This window comes from Ailuropoda melanoleuca, chromosome 4 (genome assembly GCF_002007445.2).
Source record: "Ailuropoda melanoleuca isolate Jingjing chromosome 4, ASM200744v2, whole genome shotgun sequence".
Taxonomy (NCBI): Eukaryota; Metazoa; Chordata; class Mammalia; order Carnivora; family Ursidae; genus Ailuropoda; species Ailuropoda melanoleuca.
The window spans coordinates 13,321,758-13,335,915 of NC_048221.1; the positions used below are offsets into that span (position 1 = coordinate 13,321,758).

A 14,158-nucleotide genomic window follows, 5' to 3' on the forward strand; every position below is an offset into this window, starting at 1 on the left:
CCAGGGCCGTGGGGGAGGAGAACTGGGAACCCAGCCATCTCCCTCCCCGCTGGTCCCTCCCTTCTCGCTCCTGCCCCTTGTGTGTTCACTCGCGACCCCCCAACTCCCCCCCCACCCCCAGCAGCCCACATCTGAGAGATTTCTCCAGGCCTGGGGCTTATCAGACGCCCCCAGGTCCCACTCAAACCCCCTGCCCTGTCCCCAGCCTGTGCCAGAGTGCCGTTTTGACGCTAGGCAAGCATTCCAGCTGCGGCAGGTCCCACAAGCGGCGCCTGAGGGAAAAGCAAAGTTGGGGTGGGGGCAGGGGCAGAGCACATTCTTGAGGCTGGCTGAGTCTTAAATGTGGGTATCCGTAAGACCGCTTGGCCAGCACTCGACAGCTCCAACAAGTGTTCTCAGGCAACACCTTGTATTCTGATCGCCCCTCGGAACAGGTCTCAACACAGTGAGAATGAGAATCCGCTCCCACGGGAACGAGCTGGCACCGGGTCTTGCCTCCCAGCGCCGGGCCATCCTGCAGTTCCCCTCACTTGTAATAAAAAAGGAAAATCAGTCCATGGACAACATCACAGAAACATTTTTGCAAAGTGCTGGCTCAACATTCCAGGCAAATCACCACGGTGTGGACAGACGGTGCCCCGACTTGGAGAGGAGGTGAGAGCCTTCCCAGCACATTCCCTGAGGCAGCCGCTTGTCACAGCTTCTCAGTGAACTCTGGTGTGAATGGGGCTTACAAAGCAGGGATGGCGGGCAGGACACTGGTCCCAAGGATGGACTGCATGGGTATCACACTGGCTCCTGCCTGGGACTTCTCTCCCCGCTCCCCTCCCCCTAACAACTCTCTCTACAAAGGGGCAGGGGTTACAGGAAAACCTAGTGCAGGAGGGCCACTCCTACTGCCCAGACAACAGCCTCATCGTTCTTAAAAAGGACATCAAGGGACACGGAAACAGTGTTCTGTTGAAATACTTCCCCTTGGCCAGACAGGCAGCAACCCTCGAAAGGAAACTTCTCTTAGCAGGCTGTGATTTCCTGAGGACACCACACTCTAGATGTGCCCAGTGACTCAAAAGGAATTATGAATTTGCAGTCTGTAGTTGTATTTGTTTTTATTTTTGTAACACAAACGGAGAGAGGAGGCAAAGGGGCAGGGCCCAGCAGTGTCCCAGGAACAGCTTCTGTGGCATACGTTCATATGTATTTGTTTTCAAAAGGCAATCCTGAGGTCCATGTTTCAGGAAACTCCCAAGGCTGTCAATCTCAGTGCAAACAGCTTAAAATAAAAACCTCCGGTCTGTTCACCACACGAGGATCCAACTCAAAACGCAAAACAAGCCTGTTTGGAAAGTGCCCGCCCTCAAAACAAGAGCGAGGGCTTTAAAGACACATTAAACACAGAATCTTCCAGGAATCAAGTCAGCTGCGGCTTCAGAAAACCAAAAACACTGAATAACGTATCCAACTCTAGAACTGCTGGCTTTAAAAAAAAGGGGGGGGGAGGGTACTTTATGTAAAAAGGATCACAAAATGACAGGCGGCGAGGGGGGCTCTTCCCCAACACCTGCCTCTTTTTGTTCTGAACACACTTGTGAACTGAGAGCAGAAACACAGCCTTGGGGAGTGGGAGCAGATGCTCAGTGGCGGCTCAGTCTCTGGGGGGACGGAGGGGCGGCTCACTGCTTGCCCGCCTGTCTGCCCGGCTTCTTTTCCGGCTGACCTCTGCCTGTGCCTGGGATCCCACCTCGGCCCCGGCCACCAAACACACCTGTGAGACAGAGGAGGGGGCTGCATCAGAGCCGGGTTTGGAGGCCCAGCTGAGAACGTGGGGTGGTGCTCCAGAAAGTTCTCAGTGTTGACAAGGGACAAGACCAGCTCCCAGGGGGTATGAGGGATGCCAGGGAGGTCAGAGGTCAGCTCTAAGTCACACTTGGAGCAGGCTTCCTGGGAGAGGGCCTGGGGCCAGGGTAGGGGGTAGTCATCAGAAGGACAAAGCCAGATGGTTTGGAGGAGGGGGGGAGCAAGAGCCAGAACAGAGGCAGGACTCAGCCCAAGGGCCTGGACACAGGCCGCCAGCTCTGAGGACCCAGGCTTCCCTCTTTCTCTAGCACTGTCCACATCCACTGGCCCAGGAGAGAAACAACTGGGAGATTCTGTGTGTCCGGCCTGAGGGTGGGGACAGGGGAGCTCCCTGCCCTCCAACCTCTGCCAGCCAGTGATGGAACCGTGCTTCTAAGATATTTTACGTAGAGCCCAAGGTAGGAGCTGTGTAGGAGGCTCAGTAGTCAGGGACAGAACACACCCCCGCCCAGGGAGGTCCCGGAAGGACCAGGGCGGCATGGGGACACAGAAAAGGCACACCCAGTCCCCCTTCCACCACAAACATGATGTGGGCCCTGTAAGGATGGAGGCCCATCCCTGCAGGGGCTGCCTGAACTCACCTCCCACCGGGCAAGACCAGCTTTGCCAAGGGCAGCTCTGCCACACAGGTGACATTGCCACCTGCTGCCAAGGGCCCCAAGGTCTCTCTTCAGAGTGGCCCAAGCAATCACGCCTCCCTCCTTCCCCGCTCCTCTGGGCAGCTCACTCAACAGTGGTGGCCCCCCACATGAAGAGCCTGGCCCTCAGGTATGGAAAAGGCCCTAGGCCTTGGCGACCCCCCCACCTGGAGTGCCCTCCCGACCTCCTCCCTCTGGCTCACTCCTGACTTGTCACGCGAGCCTTGGCTCAGAGCCGGCTCTTGTATCTTTCTGGCTCTGCCTGTGAGCCCCCGAGGGGAGCCTGAGCCTGGCACATGGAAGGCCCCTCCCGATGGAAGAGACAAAGCCGGGGCCCTCCAAGAGGAGGGGGGTGTGTGGGGGGAGGGAGAGTCTGCAGATGGCCTCTAGGCTCAGGTCCCAGCTGACTGCACAACAAACTGAAGTTTATGCCAGTTTTATAATCTTGGCGGCTGGGGGTGGGGAAATAGGCGGCTGGGTAGGGCGAGGGGAGTCTATCAAAAAGGCATGAATTTCGCCTTGTGAAAAGGAGTGACAGCAGGGAAGGGGCTCATGCCAGGCCCTGAGCGGGGATCCCTGCCAGCAGCCTTGGTGAGGCAGGGACCACTAGACTGTCTGCAGAGGGGAAGCGAGCCAGAGAGGTGGCACAACACGCCCGGAGCACCTGCCAGGGCCACAGGCGGGCATTGGACGAGGGCTCAAGCCCCAGGTCTGCACGGGCACTGCATCGGCCTGCTGGGCTGCTGCAAGCACCGAGGACTGCTGCTGGGCAGAAGGGCCCGGGCAGGGGTGGGGGAGTCAGCACTGCCCGCCAGGATGACACCAGGCTTCCCAGTTGGGGCTGTGGGGCCGGGGCAGGCAGCAAACGGCAGCATCGGCCGCACCGGAGGAGCCCTGTGAGTCATAACCCCCACCTCTACGGAGGGGGCTCAGAGCCAGACCTGGGGCACCATGACAGCACCACCCAAGAATGTCAACACTGGGACGGGATGGCTGCCACGTGCTGCAGTCACCCTTCAGCGGCAAGGCCTGAGCAGACTCTGGCCTAGCCTGCCAGGGGAGAGGAGGGAGAGAAGGGCCTACCTCGCCCAGCACCCCCCATGCCTCGGCCCTTCTGCTGCTTCTGCTGCTGCAGGCCACCGCGTCCACGGCCCTTGGCCACCACCTCCTCCTTGACCATGTCGATGATCTCGTCGGGGATGCGCAGGTACTTGATGGTGCTGCCGCGGATGTAGCACTCAGGCATCCTCCAGAACTTGTCCCCATCCTGCGCGAGAGAGGGAGGACTCTCGGATCTGGGGGGAGGGGCTTGCAGAGTGGGTGTGGAGGGCCAGGGCGCATCTGTCCCCTCATGCCCCCGTTCCCACCTGGACCACCATCCTAGCCCGCCTGCCCCTGGCATCACCCCTGCAATGTTCTCAGTCCCAGACTGGACATGGGGGTGGGGGAGCTGCCTTCTAGTGGACTCTCTCCAGACTCTTGGTCCCCCTTTACCCAGGAAGGGCCAGGGAATCACATAAGCGAGCTTCCTCATCCTCAGCCTGTCCCGCAGTGTGGGATGGGGTTTGTTAACTGCAGCCCAAAGCCGAGAGAAGGCTGGGGACCTTCACACCAGGCACTGCCACAGGCCGGCGACAGCTCAACTCCTCCACCCTCCTGCCCCCAGCCTTTTAGAACCTACCTTCTGGAACCCTTTCTATGTGCCCTGACTCATCCATTCATCCACTTATCTCCTGACAGGCTCTGAGGCGGGTGTGGGACACAGGTTAAGTGGGATAGACTGTGTGTGACTGGTGAAGAGGGCGGGAGGCGGGTAGGGAGGCAAGCCAGGGGCAACGACCAATGATGCCGGTTTTCAGGGGAGCTAATTAAGGCCGGAGAGATTAGGAGGCTTGCAAAGTCACAGATTCCAAACCAATGCCAACCCTGCAGGTACTAAGACGTCAACTGCCTCCCCCCTACCCCCCCCACCCCCTTGTACCCTGTGACCAGCACAAGGCCTTCCTCCACACCCCCTCCTGCTGCTCTTGGGCAGGAGCCCGGGGCTTCTTCCTTCAGATTACTTCTCCAGCCCCACCCCTGGTGCCCTGAGCCAGAAGTCTTGGGAGCCCTCTCCTCTCCCTACATCCCTAGAAATCAGACCAAGACACTTCCCTGCTTAGAACCCAATCAGGGCCCTCTTGGCCTAAGGACAAGGTCCAAACTCCTCAGTGTGGCTCGACGGTCTGAGATCCAGCCCCACCCTGGCTGCCCTCGCTCAGCTCTCTATGACGCGCCTTCCAGATGGAAATTTCTGGAACACACACAGTGGGCTTCTCGCCCCCAGCACTTTGCACATGCTGTTCCCACTTTCCTGTGTCTGGCCAGCTCTGACCCCCAAGAGGCCTTGCTCCCCAGCCTCCCTGAAAGGCCCAGTCCTCATGCATGACACTTGTCAGCAGTGCCTGGGTCAGGCTGGTCTGGCTCAGCGGAGACACTCAAAAGGACAAAGGGAAAGTTCAAAGGCCAACTTTTCCCAGGAATGTGCACAAGCCCCCAACCCACACAGGAACCCTATGAGGTCTCAGGGCACTCCTTTCCCAGGAAGAGCTGGCAACAGGCCAAGTCCGTGGGGATGCAAAATTACTGCCTGACAGAGACAGAATGATTCCATGGAAGCTCTGGGCTGGGGCAGCTGCTCAGGGCTTGGCTCTCCCTTAGCCAAGGACAGGCTGGGCCCAGCACACTCCCTGCAGGAACCAGAGCTTACTCTGCGTTTCTTCCATGGCAAGAGCCGAGCGGCCTGAGCTAACCACTCTCCGAACAACCCTGGCTCTCCAGTGCTTTCCCAGCTCCTGGGGGGTCTGCGTCCTGCCCAGGCTGCCTGCTGCCGAAGGGAGGTGCCGCTCCCACCTGTTTACAGGTGAGGATGCCGGAGAGCCCAAGTGACACTGAACCTCACACCAGCCTCTCCTTCCAACCAGCAGGTCACAGAGAGGGGGACAATGCAGCAGGAGCCATGCTGTCCAATCTCTGCTGGCTATGGAGGTTGACTGACCTTGCTCTGCGACCGGTGGTCGCTTCCAGGTCCCAGAGGTGGACACAGACCTACCGGCCACGTGCTCGGCTATGCGCTGTGGCAATGGCTGCTACAGCCACACTGGCACCGCCTGGACCCCTGCCGCCACAAGTGCGGCATGCAAACCAGGAGGAAGTTTCTAGTGGAAGACCTTCCACAATTTACCATCACAAGAAGGGCACAGAGCCACACAGGTGAGGGGAGACGGTCACACTTACCAGTCTGCCTGTTGGGATGTGAACTATCCAGGAGGATGGACCAGGGGTGAGATGGACTGCCTAGGGCTCTGCTGTACTCTGGTACAGCAAACCTCAGGGGCACCTGCCCAAGGGCTCAAGACAGCCCCATCTTGGCGGGGCCCCCCTGCACCTTCCTCCCCTGTAACATATAGGGGGCTGTTGCAACAGGGGGATGGAGACTGGAATCAAGGCAGAAGGCAAGCCCTAGCAGACCCCAGTACAGGTTCAGAGGAGGAAGTCCTGCCTTTGCCACTGTCATTGTCCTCATTGCTCTGTGGCTCATCCTGAGGGTTGGGAAGGCCTGTGACCCTAGAGAACTGTCCCCCAGCCCTAGCCCACCCAGTGGTGCTCCTGGCCCTGCACTTCCTGGTTTCAGGCCTCAGGAGATAAACAAGTCTCCTGGGCCACAGGGCCACAGGGCCACAGGGCCGCCCTCGCCCCCTGGTGGCCTGGATATTCCACGGCCACACCACCCTGGCCTGCTTGGCGGGTGATGTCCACAGCCAGGACCAAGGCAGCAGAGGCTGACAAGGAAGGTCAGGCCTGTCTTGGAGGCCACCCCCTACCTGTACACTAGGGGTCTGTAGCCAGAAGTCCCCCCCAGGTGTAAGTCCTTCTTGGTTAGGATTGGCACCAGCACTGGGGGGATGGGACAGCATCCCCATAGGTGCAAAGTACAGGGCACTAGAGGGACTCACAGCCCTGCCCTTCTGCCCCCTCCACACCCCTCTGAGTCCCTCAGGCCCCGCCCCTCCTAAGCCCCACCTCTTCCGTAAGCCTCACCCTGGTAGGCTGACTGGCTGCGCTATGCCCTGCCCCACTCCTCCCACAAGGGCAGGGAGGGGCCTTCACTCCACTGAGGATCCTGAGGCCTGATAAGCCCCAGGTCCATGCGGGCACTTGGCAGCCATGCCACCCCCAGTCCCTATACCAGCCTGGCCCTGCCTGTCCGGGGGTGCCAGAGGGCCCCCAGGCAGTGGGCACAGACTCCGGCGCAGGGCACTCACCCTGGATGTGCAGATCACCTCTCGAAGGTTAATGTTCATCCAGTTATCACAGCTCACCAGGTGCCCATTGTATGTCTCCCCATTTTTGAGTTCCACCAACTGGAGAGAAATGGCCCCAAGTCAGCCATGGGCCCCAAAGGAAAGTCAGTCCTACCCCTAAGAGCTGGGTGACTACTGCTTGGGCCTCATTCAGACATGGGACATCACGGGACCCAGTGGCCACGGCACATGGTGCCTAGTACTGTTCCCCCCTCCTCCACTGCCCCCAGGGGCCCATCTCACAGGCGACATGTTCAGCATCCTCTGTACATTTTGCTGGGCATTGCAGTCTTCTATGATGAAACCACTTTTATGCAAACAAACAAAAAGCAAAAAAACCCACAAAAAAATCCTCTACAAATCTTTAAAGGAAAAGAGCGAGGCCAGGGTAACAGTGGCCACTGACCCAGAACAGCCAGGGGGGCGCATCTCAGCTGGTCGAGGCAGGTGTTCTCTGACAGAACATGTGTGAGCTCTGGGGATTTGGAAACACTTTCTCAGTCCAACAATTACTTGTCTATTTTACTGTGTTCTGGGAAAACACACAAGCAGCCCATCACTCTGAATATATGCTGAGATTTAAAAAAGAATCCACTCAGGTATTTGCCCAAAAGAAAGAAAGGCAAACATCCATGCAAAAATGTGTGCACAAGGGTGTCTGGGTGGCCCAGTTGGTTAAGCAACTGCCTTGGACTCAGGTCATGATCCTAGAATCCAGGGATCGAGCCCCATGTCAGGCTCCCTGCTTAGCAGGGAGTCTGGTTCTCCCTCTCCCTTTGCCCCTCCCCCTGCTTGTGTGTGTTCTCTCTCTCAAATAAATGAAAAATAAAATTTAAAAAAATGTGTGCACAAATGTTCACTGCCATCAAAATGTTCACAGACGAGCAGCAGAAACAACCCAAATGTCGATCATCATCAGCAGACAAATGGATACGCAAAATGTGGTATGTCCATACAACGTGGTATCGCATGGCCAGGGCCATCAGAAATGAAGCCCAGACGCATGCTACAATGTGGCTGAGCCTCAAAAAACATCACGCAGAGTTAAAGAAGCCACACACAAAAGGCCACACGGCATATGACCCCATTTACAGGAAATGTTTAGGACAGGCAATCCATAGGGACAAAAAGCAGATTAGTACTTGCCAGGGACTGGGGAAAGGGGATGGGGACTACTAATGGGGATGGGGTTTCCTTCTGGGGTGATGGAATGTTCTGGAACTACACCGAGGCGGTGGTTTACAACACCGTGAACGTACTAAACTTCCGAACTGTACGCATTAAAAGGCTGAACTGTAAAGGCACTTGGCTGGCTCAGTCAGGAGGGCACGTGACTCTTAATCTCGGGATCAAGAATTCAAGCTCCATGTTGGGTGTAGAGATTACTTAAATAAAAGAATAAATAAGAACTTCGAAAGCAAAAAAAAGGTTGAACTGTATGGTATGTGAATTATATTTGAATAAAAAAGAGAAAGAGAACAGAACGAAACATACTGACACTGTATCATTAAGGGCAAAAGTTCCTTAGGGAATAATGCGTGTTATGTGATCCCATCTATGTTTGAAACAATCACATTGGTGTTTCTACACATTAAGCCTGGATGTGCAAAGCGCCTGGCTGGCTCAGTCCGTGGAGCATGCAACTCTTGATCTTAGCTCTGTGAGTTCAAGCCCCATGCTGGGCACGGAGCTTACATTAAAAAAAAAAAAAAAAAAAAAGTCCGAACGGGTATCTATCAAAGATATAGTTCATTTGCTGGCAAGAGTAATGAAGAGGAGCTTCTGGTTTCTACGTACCTCTAGCGTTCGACATTTTTAATAAGCATGTATTACTTTTATAAGCAGCAGAACTAAGAGCAGGTCCTGACACGCGTAGGAGGGAGAAGAGGACAAGCTGCTGTCTTGTGGGCAGGCAGGAAGCAGGTTTGGCGGGAGACACCTCACCCTTTGCCCAGTGTCCCTGTCCCTGTTCTGAGGCTGGTCCCCAAGGAAACTCGCTGCCCTCGACAGGCATGTACTCACCATGGGATGATTCTGAGCCGTCTTCAGCAGCGACAAGGGAAGCTGTAAGGCAAACAAAGGCACATAACTTGTCTGATCAGCACCCAAGGGGCCCCGGCCCCCAGGCAGGGCTGGGACTCCAATCTCACCAATCTGCTATCTCATCACAGTGCTGGGGGACAGGAGCACGTGCCCCTGACCCCCATGCTCCTAACTCTGCCCAACCCCAGGACACACATCTGCCTCCCAGTTAGTCAATAAAGCCTGGAACACTCCCTCGCGCCCAATCTCAGAGACAGCAGTCATCTGGTCTTGGTGCTGACCACTCTGGGCACTTCTTTACAAAGCATGTTGCCTATATTCACACCCGAAAGGAAAGGGCCTAGCCTTCCATGCTTCTCATTATTGCCACAGAACACAGGTCCTTCTGCTGCTTGCCTTTTTGGTTCAACTGATGTCTCTGAGATGCACCCACATTAGTACAGGTAGCTCTTTCAGAGCGCCTGGGTGGCTGAGTCGGTTAAGCGTCTGCTCGACTTTGGCTCAGGTGGTGACCTCGGCATTCTGGGATTGAGCCCGGTATCAGGCTCTGGGCTCAGTGGGGATTCTGCTTGTCCCTCTCCCTTTGCCCCTCCCCCTCACCTCATGCGTGGGCCCCCACTCTGTTCTCTCTCTCATACAAATAAATAAAATCTTTAAAAAAAAAAATAGATGCAGGGATGCCTGCTGAGCATCTTGGTCGGCTAAGCATCTCCCTTTGGCTCAGGTCATGATCCCAGGGTCCTGGGACTGAGTCCTGCATGGGGCTCCTTGCTTAGTGGGGAGCCTGCTTCTCCCTCTACCTGCCACCCCCCCTGCTTGTGCTGACAAATAAATACATAAAATCTTAAAAAACAAATAGATGCAGCTCTTTCATTTTATCCCTATATACAGTTATTGTCATACCCACTTTACAGATGGGGATACTGAAGCTTAAAAGACTGAGAACTTGCCTGGCACTATAGAGCTAGTGAGAGATAGAGCCTGGCCTGACCCCACTGTCTGGAAGTCAGCTCATGCTGAGCCCGCGCCTCAGAGGGTAGCCCCAACTGGACCAAGAGTGATTCTGCCAGGCAGTGTGCTATCAACCTTGATCTAGGCTGGCTGCATCTGAGCTGGGTTTTCAGAGAAGAAATTCATGAGGTAAGGGGGAAAAAACAATCCAGAAAAAAAAAAAAATCTGTCGTTACTACAAGTGATGGTATATAAAAGATGCAATCTTTTAAAACTCACCCACATGAAGTCAGCTTTCAAGATATTAAAAAATCACCTCTTTTCATTTGGGGAACACAAATCACGACCCATACACTGGGACCTGCCTCTCAGTTTCCAGGAGGGTGACTCGGGTGGCAGTGCTTGGGTCTAGGATCTAATGACAGCCCATCCAGGAAGGTCAAATGGAGGTTCTGGTCTGAGGGTCCCACAGATGACACTGCCTCAGGAAGGACGGGAGCTTCACTGTGCCTTGTCCTGGCTTTGGAATTCTCAGTCAGCCTGACCCCCAGAAGCCTACTGCAGGGGAGTCTCGGCCTGCCCTCACACTCCCAGGACAGGGCAGCTGCTTCTCTAGGTGGGGGGAAGTGGAGGCCAGAAACGGCTCTCAGTCCCCACAGGCTGGCTCCCATGGAAAGGCCTGAGGGGGATTCCCACATCCCAAGGCCTTTCCTGAGAAGAGCCGCCTAGGGGAGGTCCAGTGCCGGCAGGAAGCCAGGCCCAAGCCCACTTCCTGCACTGGCTTCCTGGTAAAAAGGAAGAAGGGGCCACGTGGAGAAGGGGTGGCTGCTCATAGGAGGACAGGCAGGCAGGCAGGGGCCCCGACCTAGCCCACCTGCGGCTCCCACCCTCTCATCTGGAGTTCATCTGTGCGATGGTACCAGGTGCAGAGAGCCATGGAAAACCAGGGGGCTCCAACTCACACGGGAGCTGTGAGCCTCAGTCGCCTTTTATGTTGGCGAAGCCTAAAGCTTTCCTGAGCAAGCCTGTTTTCTTGTGTTCAAGATGGGTATGTGGACCAGGGCGATGACACACTCAGGTTTTCCTCCCAGATCACCTGAGAGGGGACAGAGCAAGGTTGGGCCTGGGAGGTGAGAATGAAGACAGATTCAGCACCGAAAGGCAGGGAGGTATCGCCAAGGCCGCTCTACAAGAGGGACCAGTGGCCAGAGTGGGAGGGACCTTCCCAGGGACACCATGGCAAAATCCTGAGAAAGCCCACGAAAGTAAGCTGAAGCCTGTCAGCAGGGGCCCCACCACCGGAGTCCTTTTTATGGCGTGTGCAGCTTCTGTGCCCGTGCTGGCCTCTCCTTTGTCCCAGCTACTGGCAGCACAGCCCTGGAGAACCCACAGCTTCCTTGACTGTCACTGGCAGCACCCTATCCACAAAGCAGCTGAGGACGTCTACGACACAGAAGTGACCGACCCTGCTCCCAACACTCCCTTGCACACCTACTCCCCAAACGAGTCACAAGGCCAAGCCAGCTCCAAACAAAGTGGCCCATTCTGTTTCTCACTAGCCACACCCAATCCTGTCTGACCTTTGTTCCTGCAGTTCCCTCTGCCTGGGCTGTCCTTCCCCAGGCTGGTGGGGGCTCACAAGTCACCTCTTACCTCGCTTGGCCAGGCCCTCATAATAACCTCATCTAGGCATTGAGATTTCCACCTGGGCCACCCCCTGCTGCTTCCATTCTAGGCCATAGCCAGCCTCTAATTATCTTGTTTATTATGTCTCCCTGGCCAGACTGGAAAACTCAAAGGGTGTGGACTTTGTCCGGTGCTGAGCTTGGGGCCAGGCACTCGACAGGGACTCAGAAAATATTTGCTGAACAAATACACAAGAAAATGCACACACCAGCCAGGGAGGCACATGGCGTGGGTGGGATACCTGCACAGATAGGAAAAGGAGAGGCCCAGGGACACCTGGGTGCCTCAGTCAGTTGAGCGTCTGCCTTCGACTCAGGTCACGATCCCAAAGTCTTGGATCGAGCCCCATGTAGGGATCCTTACTCAGCAGGAAGCCTGCTTCTCCCTCTCCCTTTGCCTGCCGCTCCCCCTGCTTGTGCTCTGTTAAATGAATAAATAAAACAAAAAAGGAGAGGCTCAGATGGGGAGAGGTGGTATTGGGAGGGATAGTCCTCCAAAGCTGCAACGGCCTGGAGCAGTGTCCACATCTTGCCATTTTCCAGATCCCCATCCCCAAACTGCTGGAGACAGAGGAGAGAGAAAGGGGAAGATCCCCGAGAACTTAAAAACTTGGTGGGGAAGAAGTTCATGAAGGTGCCGAGGGAGATGGGATGGGCTAGGACACCGTTCAGGGGTAGACAGGGCCATCTGGAGTTGGGAAAGTCAAAAGCTTCAGGAAAGAGCATCCTTTCCTCTGGCCTTTTCAGAATGTCTGGGGTCTGGCTGTCAGGTCTAAGACTACACCGGATGGCTTCCTGAGGCTCCCAATTCAGGAAGCTGTTAGGTAGACCCCCCCACCCCCCCAACACACACCCTCAGACCCCTGCTTCCTGCCCCATCATGATCTTGGAGAACTGGGAGTGTGTCCCTTCCTGGGTATTCTTCAGGCTGAAAAAAGAGTCTGTTCTTTGCACAAGCACTGTTCGAGGCTCTAGGAATGCATCGGGGATAAAATAAAAGATCTTGTCTCCAAAGAGCTTGAGGAGGAAGGAACCTTCCAGTTCCGCCCATCCTCTCAGGCCAACTCTGTCCTCCAGGAGAGAGGAACACACTCCCTCTCTCATTTCCTACGTCAGCCAGTAATATTTAGTACAAAACTCCATTAACCTTCAGCTCTGAGAAACATGCAATGACCCTCAGAGTGACTCTGGTGCTGATGGGCCAGGCACTCTCCCAGGGTTGGCTCTGAATTTCTGTGTGTTCTTGCTTTCCTGTCTATATATCTTTTTTAAGTAAGCTCTAGGCCCAACATGGGCTTGACCCGAGGTCAAGAGTTGCAGGCTCTACCGACTGAGGCAGCCAGAGGCACCTCCCTGTCTAAACATTGAAGGCAGGGGCACCCTCTGACCCAAATCCAGAACTCTGAGGATCTGAGAGCAGCATGGTCCTGGAGAGGCTTCCCTTCAGGGCCTCAATTTCTCCTTCAGTGAACTGGGAGGATGCAGGAAGTCCACTCCTGGCTCAAAATGCTCCCCCTTCTGAAACGACATCCAGTGTGATCCAGGGAGAAGAGAAACCCCCTCTCTGTCTGCTTTTTCAGCCTTAAAACGAGAGGCACAGAAGATTGTGCTAACATTCTAAGGGCCTTGCAAGTCTTGAAATTCTTGAGAACTCAGATAGGCCGTCTGTCGCTCCAGCCTTCCGATATATTAAGTTAGACTAGGTCGGATGCACTCAGAGCCACTCCCCTGCCCGAACTCACTCTAGGGCATTCACCGGACCCATTGGCAAGTCCCCTCTCTCAGTCCTCAGTTTCCCCATCTGCACAGTGGAAAGACTGCAGCTAGGCTGACACATGACTGCACGTTCATCCAATTCTAAGTTCCCCGAGACTGACAGGCTGGACGCTATGGGAGACCTTCCTGCCCTCTCCGGTCTCAGTGTCCCCGTCTGGAGCCGCGGGGTAGAACCAAGGCCCTGACTTCATGCTAGCTCCGCGTCGCTCCTGCCTCAGCGCCCGCCCCGAGGCCCTCGGCGGCCCCGTTCCCCGCCTCCCGGAGAGACCTCGCTGCCGCCCTGCCCTCACCATGGTGTCGGCGGGGAGCGGGCTCGCCGAGCACTTCCGCCGCCGCCGCCTCTCACGCGCCCGCCGATAGCCGCCCCGCCGCGCGCCACTAGGCTGAAATGAAGTGGCAACGACACGAGCCAGTCAGCGCAGGGCTCAAGGGAAGAGCAACCAATCCACGCGAAGTAGGGAGGGATCGGCTGGACACGATGGGCAAGGTTCGCTGTGTTCTCGCTGGAGGAATAAGAGAAAGGGCCGTAAAGTGTCGACGTAAGTGCTGAAAAGGGGGGGCGGAGCCAGTGGGCGAGCCCAAGAGGCCTTGTGGGTAAAGGCGCATGCGCAAGTGAAACTCTCGCAGATCTCCTGGGCTCCGCGCTGTGGGCAAAGCCGGATATTGCTACAATTTGCAAAGGAAGAAATTGAGGCTCCGTGGTTATTGGGTTGTGTCTAATGCCTCCGTTAGGGCTCCTACACTTCTGATTTTCATTATTGTACTTGATCCTTATCCAGGGCATGCCTTTTGGTAGGTTGGAATCCCGACTGTGCCCCTCTGAACCTCAGTTTGGCCCTCTGTAAAATTGGTTTAATAATAGTGT

At 55.8% G+C, this 14,158-nt stretch overlaps 1 protein-coding gene across 1 annotated transcript; it reads right to left on the bottom strand.

The window, feature by feature from the left end:
* Positions 1 to 1,083: 1,083 nt before the first annotated feature.
* LSM4 (LSM4 homolog, U6 small nuclear RNA and mRNA degradation associated) lies at positions 1,084 to 13,816 on the bottom strand. Its single transcript, XM_011222215.3, has 5 exons — positions 13,584 to 13,816; positions 8,861 to 8,902; positions 6,800 to 6,898; positions 3,579 to 3,762; positions 1,084 to 1,765 (listed from the first exon to the last, which is right to left on the bottom strand). The coding sequence occupies exons 1-5, from the start codon at positions 13,584 to 13,586 to the stop codon at positions 1,674 to 1,676; spliced, it is 420 nt and encodes a 139-aa protein (XP_011220517.2). The 5' UTR covers positions 13,587 to 13,816; the 3' UTR covers positions 1,084 to 1,673.
* Positions 13,817 to 14,158: the final 342 nt, after the last annotated feature.